Source organism: Oncorhynchus masou, chromosome 24 (genome assembly GCF_036934945.1).
Source record: "Oncorhynchus masou masou isolate Uvic2021 chromosome 24, UVic_Omas_1.1, whole genome shotgun sequence".
NCBI lineage: Eukaryota > Metazoa > Chordata > Actinopteri > Salmoniformes > Salmonidae > Oncorhynchus > Oncorhynchus masou.
The window spans coordinates 12,203,260-12,217,392 of record NC_088235.1 but is presented as its reverse complement, the minus strand read 5'-3'; the positions used below and the strand labels follow the sequence as shown (position 1 = coordinate 12,217,392).

General features: G+C 47.4%; 1 protein-coding gene across 1 annotated transcript in view; it reads left to right on the top strand.

Moving 5' to 3' along the window:
* The window catches only part of LOC135513396 (ankyrin-3-like), a 194,982-nt gene that overhangs the window by 150,205 nt on the left and 30,644 nt on the right, over nucleotides 1-14,133 (top strand). The window contains 3 exon segments of the mRNA XM_064936320.1: nucleotides 745-826; nucleotides 1,831-3,798; nucleotides 3,801-7,718. Coding sequence (XP_064792392.1) covers nucleotides 745-826; nucleotides 1,831-3,798; nucleotides 3,801-7,718 — 5,968 coding nt within the window.

Genomic DNA, 14,133 nt, shown 5'->3' with positions numbered 1-14,133 from the left:
GTCAGTTATAAAACCCTACATTTCAGATCCTATTGATCTGACGAGTTGACCCAGAGATAGCTGCAACCATTTACTGTCAGTTATAAAACCCTACATTTCAGATCCTATTGATCTGACAGTTGACCCAGAGATAGCTACCATTTACTGTCAGTTTAAAACCCTGATCCTATTGATTATAAAGATAGCCCCATTTACTGTCATTATAAAACCCTACATTTCAGATCCTATTGATCTGACAGTTGAGATAGCTGCCCATTTACTGAGATAAAACCCTACATTTCAGATCTATTGATCTGACGAGTACCATTTACTGTCAGTTATAAAACCCTACATTTCAGATCCTATTGATCTGACGAGATAGTACAACCATTTACTGTCAGTTATAAAACCCAGAGATAGCTACAACCATTTACTGTCAGTTATAAAACCCTACATTTCAGATCCTATTGAACTGACGAGTTGACCCAGAGATAAAACCCTACATTTCAGCTATTGAACTGACCATTTACTGTCAGTTATAAAACCCTACATTTCAGATCCTATTGATCTGACGAGTTGACCCAGAGATAGCTACTACCATTTACTGTCAGTTATAAAACCCTACATTTCAGATCTATTGATCTACCATTTACTTTACTGTCAGTTATAAAACCCTACATTTCAGATTCGAGTTGTGTAGTCAGGTAATGTCAGGTAATCCATCTTCTAACAGAGAACTGATAGGATGTTGTGTTGTTGTTGCAGACTGAAAAGCCAGAACGACGCCATACCTTTACATCTCTAGCCTTACGTAAGCGTTACAGCTATCTCGCCGAGCCCGCCACGAGTGAGTGAGACATTTTCACTAACTTCTATAACTATAATAATCTGCTTGGAGTTGATTTGCATTAACATGTAACATATTGAGTGAGTAATACAGATTATAGCTAGTCCATATTTATATGTGATATCTGCATATTCTCACCTACATAACTTGTATTGTGTCCACATGCTCGTTTCTCACATGGTTGACTATGCATGGTTTGGTTTGATTAGTATTTTAACTTACTGTGCTGTGCTTTGCCCACAATGTGTTTTTTATCATTTAAGATATTATTTTTTTCACCGGCAATAAAATAACTCAAATCGCGCCATACAGATTCTGCTTTGATTGACTCCCATAATGATTGGCTTTGTGATTGTATAGCTTTTCCTTTCTGTTGTAGGGAAATGCATGGAAGGTCACTATTGACTTTCTCTCAGCTGCTACAGTTTCCACCGTAGGCGCTTGTCACTAAGGGTTCTCAGTCTTGTCGACATGTAGAGACATCATGGAGCTGAAACCTAGAGCTGTGTTCTGCCATGTGTCTTGCTGTGATACAGACAGATGGAGGCTTCTGTATAGTGTTCACCTCTGTTTTGTCAGAACACCCTCATTGGGGAATGGAAAGGTGGAACATCAGACCGAACAGATAAAAGACACAGATGGATCTGCTAGTCAGAGGAATGTAGCACATCCAACGTGTACAGAGAACAGTTTGATGTTATTCTGTGTATTTGTCTTGTTGCCATGTTTATGTTTAGTTTGTCCTGGTCTTAGTGATTGTTTTGCTGTATGTGCTTCATTGGGCTTCTTTTCCATCTTGCTGTGTAACGTTGTCGTAACCATGGATCATAGTGGATCATATTTCCTTTACGGCTCCATCATTCCCATTTCAACTCTTCATCAAAGTATTGTTCTTCCTCCCTTAATAATAGAAGCGTCACTGACACATGTTTTCCCTCTGGTCTCTCTGTTTTTCAACCATTTTCTGTTGATTTTCTGTTGGATTTCATTTTGCTTATTTAAAGAAACAGTTGAGCGAAGCACAGCAAGAACACTGCCTGGTGGTTACACTCACAAACCTGTCTTTTCAACAAGATCTTACCAGGCATGGTCGACTGCGCCTCTTCCCCACACTGTCCAAGCAAGGAGTGGACTGGGCTCCCTCTCCGGCTCACCGTCCAACACACCATCTGCATCGCCACTAAAGTCTGCCTGGTTGCTCTCCTCCGCCTCTCCAATCAAATCCACCCTCGGAGCCTCACCGCCACATTCAGTCAAGTCCTCTGGCGACATAGCTTCTTTACCTGTCAGATCCTATAGAACTATGGCCTCCCCTATTAAGACTGTTGTACAGCAGGCCCAGTACCCGGTCCAGGTCTCTGCCAGTCTGGTGTCCTCTTCCTCTAAACCTGGAGCAGATCCTGTCTTCATTAAAGGACTATCCACCCCATTTTCTTCCAGGACCACCCCAGCCTCTAATACAGGGTCTGGTCCAGATAGATCTACCATGACTCAACCCGAATCTCCCAAGTGCACAGCCAACATGTACACCTTACCCTTCAAATCAGTCCTGTCGTCTTCATCCTCCTCCCCTATCAGAACCATTCCTGGCCTGTCCTCCTCATCCTCCTCCCCCATCAGAACCATTTCTGGCCTGTCCACTACTTCAGCTACATCTAAGGGGAAGCCCCTCCCCTCGCTGTCCTCACCAGCCCACTCCTCAGAACCCTCTGCTATGGTGAATGGATTAGTTTCTCCCATGAAGTACGCCTCTTCTTCTCAGTCCTCCTCCCCCTGCTCCTGTTTGCTCTCTGATAGGTCTAGCAGTCTGCAGGAGAGGATACAGACCAACACTCACGCCGCCACTTCCAGTGTCAGTGCAGCTCTAAATGAGGCTGAAAGGACATTTAACTCTTCAGGGTACGGAACACTCAAATCAGTGTCCTCACGGAGATCTAACACCTCAACTTCTGTGTACAGCTCTGTGAGGTCTCAACCCTCTTCCACCACCTCAGCAACATCCAATGTGTACAGCTCTGTGAGGTCTCAACCCTCTTCCACCACCTCAGCAACATCCAATACAATGACTGTACCTGTATACTCTCTTCTCAATGTTGCGACCGAGTCCCAAATGAAAAAAGGGCCTGGGTCGCTGAAGATGTCGCCTGCAGACTCTCGCAGGTCAAAGACGGCAGTGAAGTCCCCTCCTTACATCACCCCCCCAGGGCTCACTCTAACCCCACCCTCCTCCCTATCCTCCAATCAGGACATCCTGAAAGACGTGGCCGATATGAAGGAGGACCTGATCAGAATGACGGCCATCTTGCAGACTGTCCCCAGAACAGCCAGGAATGTTCAGTCTCAGACCCCTAAAGAGCCTAAGATGGAGGATGAGGAGCCCTTCACCATAGTAGAGAAAGTGAAGGAGGATCTAGTTAAAGTCAGTGAGATACTGACCAAGGATGTGGTGAGTGATAGTCAAGCCTGTAGAGGGAAGCCTGTAGAGGAGGAGTGGGAGGAGTTCTCTAAAGATGAGTTAGAGGAAGCCCAGCAAAGTGCAAAGGAATTCTTTCACCCTCCGTTTGACGCTAACACCCTCTCCTTTAGGCCCCAGTCTATGCCCAGTAAAGAGTTGAATTTAGCCAAGGTTGTTGACTACCTGGCCAATGACATAGGTGCTAGTTCTCTTTCTAAGATGGCCGAGATGAAGAGCAGATATGAGGAGGCAAAAAGGGAAGGGGAGGACAAACAGAAACTAAAAAAACTCAAGATGCCTCCCCCAGGCATGCGTACCTCTGCCTCTGAGAAAGACTTATGTAAACTAGCAGAGTCATATTATGGACCTGACGCCATATTGGAGTCACCAGAGGACTTATCTCATGAGCAGGATAAGAGTCCTCTGTCAGACAGCGGCTTTGAAACCAGGAGTGAAAAGACTCCTTCAGCCCCCCAAAGTGCAGAGAGCACCGGGCCCAAACCCCCCTTCACTGACCCCATCCCCCCTGCATCACCGAGACTAGGACCGAGGTGGTCCATATCAGGAGCTACGAGCACCCAGACGAACCCTGTGAGGTGCAGATGGAGGAGGCAGCCTCAGCATTGCCGGCCTGCATTGAACCAGAGGCCTCCGCCGCCTCCATCAAAGACAAAGTCAAATCATTCCAGATCAAAGTGTGTGACGACTCTGACTCTGTCGTTAGCAAGAGCATGAGGCTCAAAGAGGAGACCCACATCACCACCACGACGCGCATGGTTTACCACAAGCCGCAGCTGAAAGACGGCTCGGAGAGGATCGAGGAGACCATGTCAGTCAGAGACATCATGAAAGCATTCCAGTCCGGAAGGGACCCCTCCAAAGAACTTGCTGGACTGTTTGAGCACAAGGCTGGCCAGGACTCTGTCAAAGGGGATGAACTCACCCCCAGGTTCATTGATAATGACACTAAAGCCAAAAGAATAATGGAGGTTCACATAGAAAAAGAAGGAAACACATTCCAACCAACTGAGGTGATTATCAGGGAGACCAAGAAGATTCCAGACTCTTATTTCTATAAAGGAGACCACAGAATCCAAGAAATGCCTGATTACGACGAGGCGCCGCAGGAAGGGGAGGAGCTTACTGCCAATGACAGCCGGCCCAGCTCCGCTCAGCTCATGGCCGATGACTCCTACAAAGCTCTCAAACTGCTCAGCCAGCACTCTGTAGAGTATCACGATGACGAGCTCTCTGAACTCAGGGGAGAGTCTTACAGGTTCGCTGAGAAGATGCTACGTTCTGAGAAACTAGACATATCCCACTCTGATACAGAAGACTCTATGGCTGACCAAACACACCAAATTACCTCAGAGTCGCATGGGGAGGAGAGTGATTACGGTGAGAAAGAGGCCGTGCCCAGGAAAGAGTTCACTTTCAAGTCATCAAAGGATTCATCCTCTAAGTCAGGTAAATGTTCTCATAAGGATGACAAGTTTGACAAAGTGACAGTGTTGCATTACACCACAGAGCCAGGCAGCCCAAAACATGCAGTGTGGATGCGTTTCACTGAGGACAAGCTGGACAGGAACAGAGAGAAGCTCATCTACGAGGACCGCGTGGATCAAACTGTCAAGGAAGCTGAGGAGAAACTAAGCGAGGTCTCTCAGTTTTTCCGTGACAAAACTGAGAAACTGAACGACGAGCTGCAATCCCCGGAGAAAAAGCCTCCAAAGAGAGACCCCAGGGAGACCAGGTCTGGGCCCAGCTCCACCTGTAATAGCCCAGAGAAAACCCAGCAGAAAGCCAGGGCAGAGGGAGAGGAGTGGGGCAAGGGAAGGGGGAACAAACTGTTCAGTAGTACGACTGATAGGAGGACCGCTAGTCTACCCAACAGTCCAGAGAGAGCTGTTCTCTCCCGCTTCAGTGAGGATACATCCAAACAGCAGACAAAGGCGGAGGAACGGTCTGAGCCAAACCAGGTTAAAGCCTCCTTCTCTAGAGTGAGCTCTGTTAGGATGAAGTTTGAATCAGATGCTCAGAACCCAGATAAGAGTAGTCTTGAGCTAGTACAGTCCACACCCCAAGTCAGCAGGCTGCAGGAGAACAAACTGCCAATGAATCAACTGTTCACTGGAGGAAAGACAACTAAAGGGTCTGAGGCCACAGAGGAAGGAAGTCCTTTTAAAAAGACTCCAGAGAAACTGAAAGGACCTGCTTCCAATAGCAGTAAGTCAGTTGTCTCACCAGCTGCTCCAAAACAGTCAGGAGACAAACTGCCTAATAAGAACCTACCATACATCACAGCCCAAAAACACCTAACAGGTCAGACTGATAAAGAATCGGAGAATACAAGCCCATTGAGCCAGGTCATTGGTATCAGTAAGGGTGTAAAGGGGTCACCATCACATAGTCCTACACATGACACACCCAAGGAGAACAGTGGGGAAGTGGAAAAAGAACACGTTTCTATGAGGGATTCTCCTTCCAAACATGTTGCATCAAGTCCCACAAGCAATAGGGTTGCTCATTCTGAACCTGTGTCTAAAGACCATGGGGTTGCACAAAACAAGAATCTTAGAAAAAAGACAGAGTCCCAGATCCCAGTCAGGTCTGTGTCTAGTCACTCAGACAGCAATCAGTCAGAGAAAGCAAAACAAGACACAATAACTAAGCCATTTGAAAAGACATCCCAAATCCCCATAGTAAATAAGAACAGAATGCAGGTCAGCCCAGTAACAATCCCTACAAAGGCAGAAGAACTAACAGACACATCTCTTGAAATATTAGATAATGCACCAAAAGATTCTAACTTGAACAATGTGCGTGACACTTGCACAAGAGAAATACAAGAGAGATTAGCACCAGAGACAACCACCACCAGAGAAAACTTCAAAGGCATCAAAACATTACCTGTCTATGTGAGTGTCCAGGTGGGTAGGCAGGGAGAGAGAGAGGGCAGAGGAGGAGTACTGTACAAACAGAAACAGCCCTCATCACCTCAGGCCAGTCCTGACGATGACACGCTAGAGCAGGTATCTTTCATAGACAGCTCAGGGAAGAGTCCCCTCACCCCAGAGACCCCTAGCTCAGAGGAGATCAGCTATGACCTCACCTCCAGAACACCAGACTCCATCCTGGGCTTCACTCCCTTCCAGCCTAGCCCTATCCCAGAGGTCTCTGAGGACTCCTCAGAGGAGGAGCAGGGCCAGGTATTTTCCTTCAAGGACTTCAGACCAGAGACACCTAATGTCACAGCAGCTGACCTTAAGAATGGAAACCACCAGGCTGGACAGACACCTAAAGACAAAGGAGTAGCATACATCCAGTTCCCCCCTCCGCCTCCCCTGGACTCTGAGCAGTCCAGCCCTGAGAAGAAGAAGAAGGGATCATCTGGTTCCTCTGAGGCAGAGATGGAGATGATGGAGGTCAACCTCCAGGAAGAGCATGATAAACACCTCCTCACGGAGCCCATCATCAGAGTCCAGCCCCCCTCCCCAGTCCCCCCCGGGACTGACGACAGTGACTCTAGTGACGATGAGTCTGTCTTCCAGCCCATCTCCTTTAAGAAATACACCTTTAAGATCTCAGAGGGGCAGGAGCAGGAGCTCAAGAATGGGTCCAAATCCACAAAACAGGATAAAAACGGCAAAGAGCCAGGAACTAACAGAACTAATGGAACGTATGAAGCTGGTAAAACAGAGGAGTACGACTCTGAACAGAATGGAAATGACCAGTCCATAACAGACTGTTCTATCGCCACGACGGCAGAGTTCTCTCATGACACTGACGCTACTGAGATCGACTCCCTGGATGGGTATGACATGCAGGATGAGGATGATGGTCTGTGTGAGATGGACACTAAACCCTTCAGCCTGCCGGACAGCAGGAAGGACGTGTGGACCTCAGACAGCATGCTCCGGTCCTGCGACCGCTCCTTCAGTCAGACCAAACTAGAGGCCATTGAAGAGGAAAAAACACCGGAGGAGGAATGCAGAAAGGTTCAAGCTAAAAGTGATCCAGTTGACATAAAAACAGATGAGGCCAACTCTCAGGGCCAGAAGGACAACGATGGGTTTTCTGATACGTACTTTAGTTACAAGCTAGAGGAGGCATTTGACTCTCCGTTTAAAACTGTTGCTACTAAAGGTCTGGACTTTGACCCCTGGTCCAGTATAGGAGGAGACAATGAAGTGGTTGACGCCAGGATAAAAGACGACGAGCCGAAGCCGTTTGGACTGGCAGCAGACGACAGATCACAGGCCACGACCCCAGACACGACCCCTGCCAGAACCCCGACCGATGATAGCACCACGCCGACTAGCGAGCCAAACCCTTTCCCCTTCCATGAAGGGAAGATGTTTGAGATGACTCGCAGTGGTGCGATTGACATGAGCAAGCGGGATATTGTTGAAGAAAGACTGCAGTTTTTTCAGATTGGTGAGCATAACTCTGAAGGGATGTCAGGGGGCGTAAGGGACTAGGTCATAAGGTCAGTTGTAATCATGTCACAGACATAGGGTAGAGGCCTCTAATGAGGCCACAATTAGACTAGCCCCTGACTGGGTAAAGTCCTCTAATGAGGCCCCTGTTAGACAAGCCCCTGACTGGGAAGAGGCCCCTATAGAAGTCCCTATTAGACCAGCCCCTGACTGGGTAGAATCCTCTAGTGATGCCCCTGTTAGACCAGCCCCTGACTGGGTAGAATCCTATAGTGATGCCCCTGTTAGACCAGTCCCTGACCGGGTAGAGGCCCCTATAGAAGCCCCTATTAGACCAGCCCCTGACTGGGTAGAATCCTCTAGTGATGCCCCTGTTAGACAAGCCCCTGACTTGGAAGAGGCCCCTATAGAAGCCCCTATTAGACCAGCCCCTGACTGGGTAGAATCCTCTAGTGATGCCCCTGTTAGACCAGTCCCTGACCGGGTAGAGGCCCCTATAGAAGCCCCTATTAGACCAGCCCCTGACTGGGTAGAATCCTCTAGTGATGCCCCTGTTAGACCAGTCCCTGACTGGGAAGAGGCCCCTATAGAAGCCCCTGTTAGACCAGCCCCTGACTGCATAAAGGCCTCTAATGAGACCCCTGTTAGACCAGCCCCTGACTGGGTAGAGGCCCCTCCAGAATATCAAGTCCCTGACTGTCTTTCAGACCACTGCCCCTGGCAGTTCCATTCAGAGCACGAGACCAGACCCTGGCAGTTCCATTCAGAGCACGAGACCAGACCCTGGCAGTTCCATTCAGAGCACGAGACCAGACCCTGGCAGTTCCATTCAGAGCACGAGACCAGACCCTGGCAGTTCCATTCAGAGCACCACACCAGTCCCTGGCAGTACCATTCAGAGCACCACACCAGACCCTGGCAGTTCCATTCAGAGCACCACACCAGCCCCTGGCAGTTCCATTCAGAGCACCACACCAGCCCCTGGCAGTACCATTCAGAGCACCACACCAGCCCCTGGCAGTACCATTCAGAGCACCACACCAGACCCTGGCAGTTCCATTCAGAGCACCACACCAGCCCCTGGCAGTTCCATTCAGAGCACCACACCAGCCCCTGGCAGTTCCATTCAGAGCACCACACCAGCCCCTGGCAGTTCCATTCAGAGCACCACACCAGCCCCTGGCAGTTCCATTCAGAGCACCACACCAGCCCCTGGCAGTTCCATTCAGAGCACCACATCAGCACCTGGCAGTACATTTCAGAGCACCACACCAGACCCTGGCAGTTCCATTCAGAGCACCACACCAGACCCTGGCATTCAGAGCACCACACCAGCCCCTGGCAGTTCATTCAGAGCACCACACCAGCCCCTGGCAGTTCCATTCAGAGCACCACACCAGCCCCTGGCAGTTCCATTCAGAGCACCACACCAGACCCTGGCATTCAGAGCATAACAATGGTGTCAAGTCAAAAGACTCCAATGTTGCCTCTAAATTCTCCACCCTTAAAATTGACTTCAAGACATCTTCAGCAATGGAGCCTAGTGGCTAGAGCGTTGGGCCAGTAACTGAAAGGTTGCTGGATCAAATCCCTGACAAAGTAAAAATCTGTCATTCTGCTCCTGATTAAGGCAGGTGTTCCACTGGCGCCGAAGACGTGGATGTCGATTATGGCAGCCCCCCACACCTCTCTGATTCAGAGGGATTGGGTTAAATGCGGAAGACACATTTCATTTGAATGCATTCAGTTGTACAACTGACTAGGTATCTCCCTTTCCCTTTCAATGGATTCAGACGAGTCTAGAGCCTCAGCCAGTTCCCAACAGATAGAGATAGACTGGAGTAGAGAGAGACAGGCGTACCAGAGCCTAAACTATGGTTCAGCACCTCTAACAGGGAACAGCAGTATCAACCATAACATGCCAGAGGTAACCCCTAACCTCCATGCTAACCTCATCCAGCCTGGTAGTATAGTATTCAGTCTGCTGTCTTCCTCGGAGCCCACTCTACAACAGGTCAGCAGATTTGAGGTAGCCTTCAGGAGACTGGAGGAGAACAGGATGGAGGCAGCCTTCAGCATACTGGAGGAGAACAGGATGGAGGTAGCCTTCAGCAGGCTGGAGGAAAACAGGGTGGAGGCCTTCAGGAGACTGGAGGAGAACAGGATGGAGGCAGCCTTCAGGAGACTGGAGGAGAACAGGGTGGAGGCAGCCTTCAGGAGACTGGAGGAGAACAGGGTGGAGGCAGCCTTCAGGAGACTGGAGGAGAACAGGATGGAGGTAGCCTTCAGGAGACTGGAGGAGAACAGGATGGAGGCAGCCTTCAGCAGGCTGGAGGAAAACAGGGTGGAGGCAGCCTTCAGCAGGCTGGAGGAGAACATGGTGGAGGAGAACAGGGTGGAGGCAGCCTTCAGCAGGCTGGAGGAGAACAGTAAAGAGAGCTCTGTCTCTGTCAAGAGTCCAGCAATAACCAGTACAGGACTGGTTCAGGTGAAAATATGCAGGTCCAGGTTACCACTTAAAGCAACTATAACTCAAATATTCAGTCAAATAATTCCTGTGAGAAAGCAGAATGCTAAACATGTAGTTACACAACCTGTTGCCAGGAAAAGACCAGGGAATTCCAGTGAAGAGGGTTCCCTTGTAATCAGGACAGAATCAGAGTCAGAGAGGAAGCAGGTTTGGAGTGAAGCAGAGCAATACAATGGGCCAAGTGCCAGGTAGTGTATCTAAAGACAGGTCAGGTGTGGCCTCTAGCAGCAGATCAGATAACAACAGGTCAGGTGTGGTCTCTAGCAGCAGATCAGATAACAACAGGTCAGGAGGTGTGGCCTCTAGCAGCAGATCAGATAACAACAGGTCAGGTGTGGTCTCTAGCAGCAGATCAGATAACAACAAGTCAGGTGTGGCCTCTAGCAGCAGATCAGATAACAACAGGTCAGGTGTGGTCTCTAGCAGCAGATCAGATAACAACAGGTCAGGTGTGGCCTCTAGCAGAGATCAGATAACAACAGGTCAGGAGGTGTGGCCTCTAGCAGCAGATCAGATAACAACAGGTCAGGTGTGGCCTCTAGCAGCAGATCAGATAACAACAGGTCAGGTGTGGCCTCTAGCAGCAGATCAGATAACAACAGGTCAGGTGTGGCCTCTAGCAGCAGATCAGATAACAACAGGTCAGGTGTGGTCTCTAGCAGCAGATCAGATAACAACAGGTCAGGTGTGGTCTCTAGCAGCAGATCAGATAACAACAGGTCAGGTGTGGCCTCTAGCAGCAGTTCAATAGCAGGACAGAACACAACATGCTTCAGTGGGAAAACTACATCTGTAAGTAGCTAGACAGTAGATAGTTTAGACCATGTTGCCAATGAAGAGCAAAATTAACTGATAATGAAGATATCACATCAATATCAGAAGCCTCTCAGCGCTCCTTCAATATATTTAAGCCCAATACTACATCCAGAGTTACTACTACATCCAGAGTTACTACTACATCCAGAGTTACTACTACATCCAGAGTTACTACTACATCCAGGACCACTACTACATCCAGAGTTACTACTACATCCAGAGTTACTACTACATCCAGGACCACTACTACATCCAGAGTTACTACTACATCCAGAGTTACTACTACATCCAGAGTTACTACTACATCCAGAGTTACTACTACATCCAGGACCACTACTACATCCAGAGTTACTACTACATCCAGATTTACTACTACATCCAGAGTTACTACTACATCCAGAGTTACTACTACATCCAGAGTTACTACTACATCCAGAGTTACTACTACATCCAGAGTTACTACTACATCCAGAGTTACTACTACGTCCAGGTCCACTACTACATCTAGATTTACTACTACATCCAGAGTTACTACTACATCTAGGACCACTACTACATCCAGAGTTACTACTACATCCAGAGTTACTACGACATCCAGAGTTACTACTACATCCAGGTCCACTACTACATCCAGATTTACTACTACATCCAGAGTTACTACGACATCCAGAGTTACTACTACATCCAGGACCACTACTACATCCAGAGTTACTACTACATCCAGGACCACTACTACATCCAGAGTTACTACGACATCCAGAGTTACTACGACATCCAGAGTTACTACTACATCCAGAGTTACTACTACATCCAGGACCACTACTACATCCAGAGTTACTACTACATCCAGAGTTACTACTACATCCAGGTCCACTACTGCATCCAGATTTACTACTACATCCAGGACCACTACTACATCCAGAGTTACTACTACATCCAGAGTTACTACTACATCCAGGACCACTACTACATCCAGAGTTACTACTACATCCAGAGTTACTACTACATCCAGGTCCACTACTACATCCAGGACCACTACTACATCCAGGTCCACTACTACATCCAGAGTTACTACTACATCCAGAGTTACTACTACATCCAGGACCACTACTACATCCAGAGTTACTACTACATCCAGAGTTACTACTACATCCAGGTCCACTACTACATCCAGAGTTACTACTACATCCAGAATTACTACTACATCCAGGACCACTACTACATCCAGAGTTACTACTACATCCAGGACCACTACTACATCCAGAGTTACTACTACATCCAGAGTTACTACTACATCTAGGACCACTACTACATCCAGAGTTACTACTACATCCAGAGTCACTACTACATCCAGAGTTACTACGACATCCAGGACCACTACTACATCCAGAGTTACTACTACATCCAGGACCACTACTACATCCAGAGTTACTACTACATCCAGAGTTACTACTACATCCAGGACCACTACTACATCCAGAGTTACTACTACATCCAGGAACTACTACATCCAGAACACTACTACATCCAGAGTTACTACTACATCCAGAGTTACTACTACATCCAGAGTTACTACTACATCCAGATTTACTACTACATCCAGGACCACTACTACATCCAGAGTTACTACTACATCCAGAGTTACTACTACATCCAGAGTTACTACTACATCCAGAGTTACTACTACATCCAGAGTTACTACTACATCCAGAGTTACTACTACATCCAGAGTTACTACTACATCCAGAGTTACTACTACGTCCAGGTCCACTACTACATCTAGATTTACTACTACATCCAGAGTTACTACTACATCCAGAGTTACTACTACATCCAGAGTTACTACGACATCCAGAGTTACTACTACATCCAGAGTTACTACTACATCCAGGTCCACTACTACATCCAGATTTACTACTACATCCAGAGTTACTACTACATCCAGAGTTACTACTACATCCAGGACCACTACTGCATCCAGATTTACTACTACATCCAGAGTTACTACTACATCCAGAGTTACTACTACATCCAGGTCCACTACTACATCCAGAGTTACTACTACATCCAGGACCACTACTACATCCAGAGTTACTACTACATCCAGAGTTACTACTACATCCAGAGTTACTACTACATCCAGGACCACTACTACATCCAGAGTTACTACTACATCCAGAGTTACTACTACATCCAGAGTTACTACTACATCCAGGTCCACTACTACATCCAGAGTTACTACTACATCCAGAGTTACTACTACATCCAGAGTTACTACTACATCCAGAGTTACTACTACATCCAGAGTTACTACTACATCCAGAGTTACTACTACATCCAGATTTACTACTACATCCAGGTCCACTACTACATCCAGAGTTACTACTACATCCAGAGTTACTACTACATCCAGAGTTACTACTACATCCAGAGTTACTACTACATCCAGAGTTACTACTACATCCAGAGTTACTACTACTACTACATCCAGAGTTACTACTACATCCAGAGTTACTACTACATCCAGAGTTACTACTACATCCAGAGTTACTACTACATCCAGAGTTACTACTACATCCAGAGTTACTACTACATCCAGAGTTACTACTACATCCAGAGTTACTACTACATCCAGAGTTACTACTACATCCAGAGTTACTACTACATCCAGAGTTACTACTACATCCAGAGTTACTACTACATCCAGATTTACTACTACATCCAGATTTACTACTACATCCAGAGTTACTACTACATCCAGAGTTACTACTACATCCAGAACCACTACTACATCCAGGTCCACTACTACATCCAGAGTTACTACTACATCCAGAGTTACTACTACATCCAGAGTTACTACTACATCCAGGACCACTACTACATCCAGAGTTACTACTACATCCAGAGTTACTACTACATCCAGAGTTACTACTACATCCAGGACCACTACTACATCCAGGTCCACTACTACATCCAGAGTTACTACTACATCCAGAGTTACTACTACATCCAGGACCACTACTACATCCAGAGTTACTACTACATCCAGAGTTACTACTACATCCAG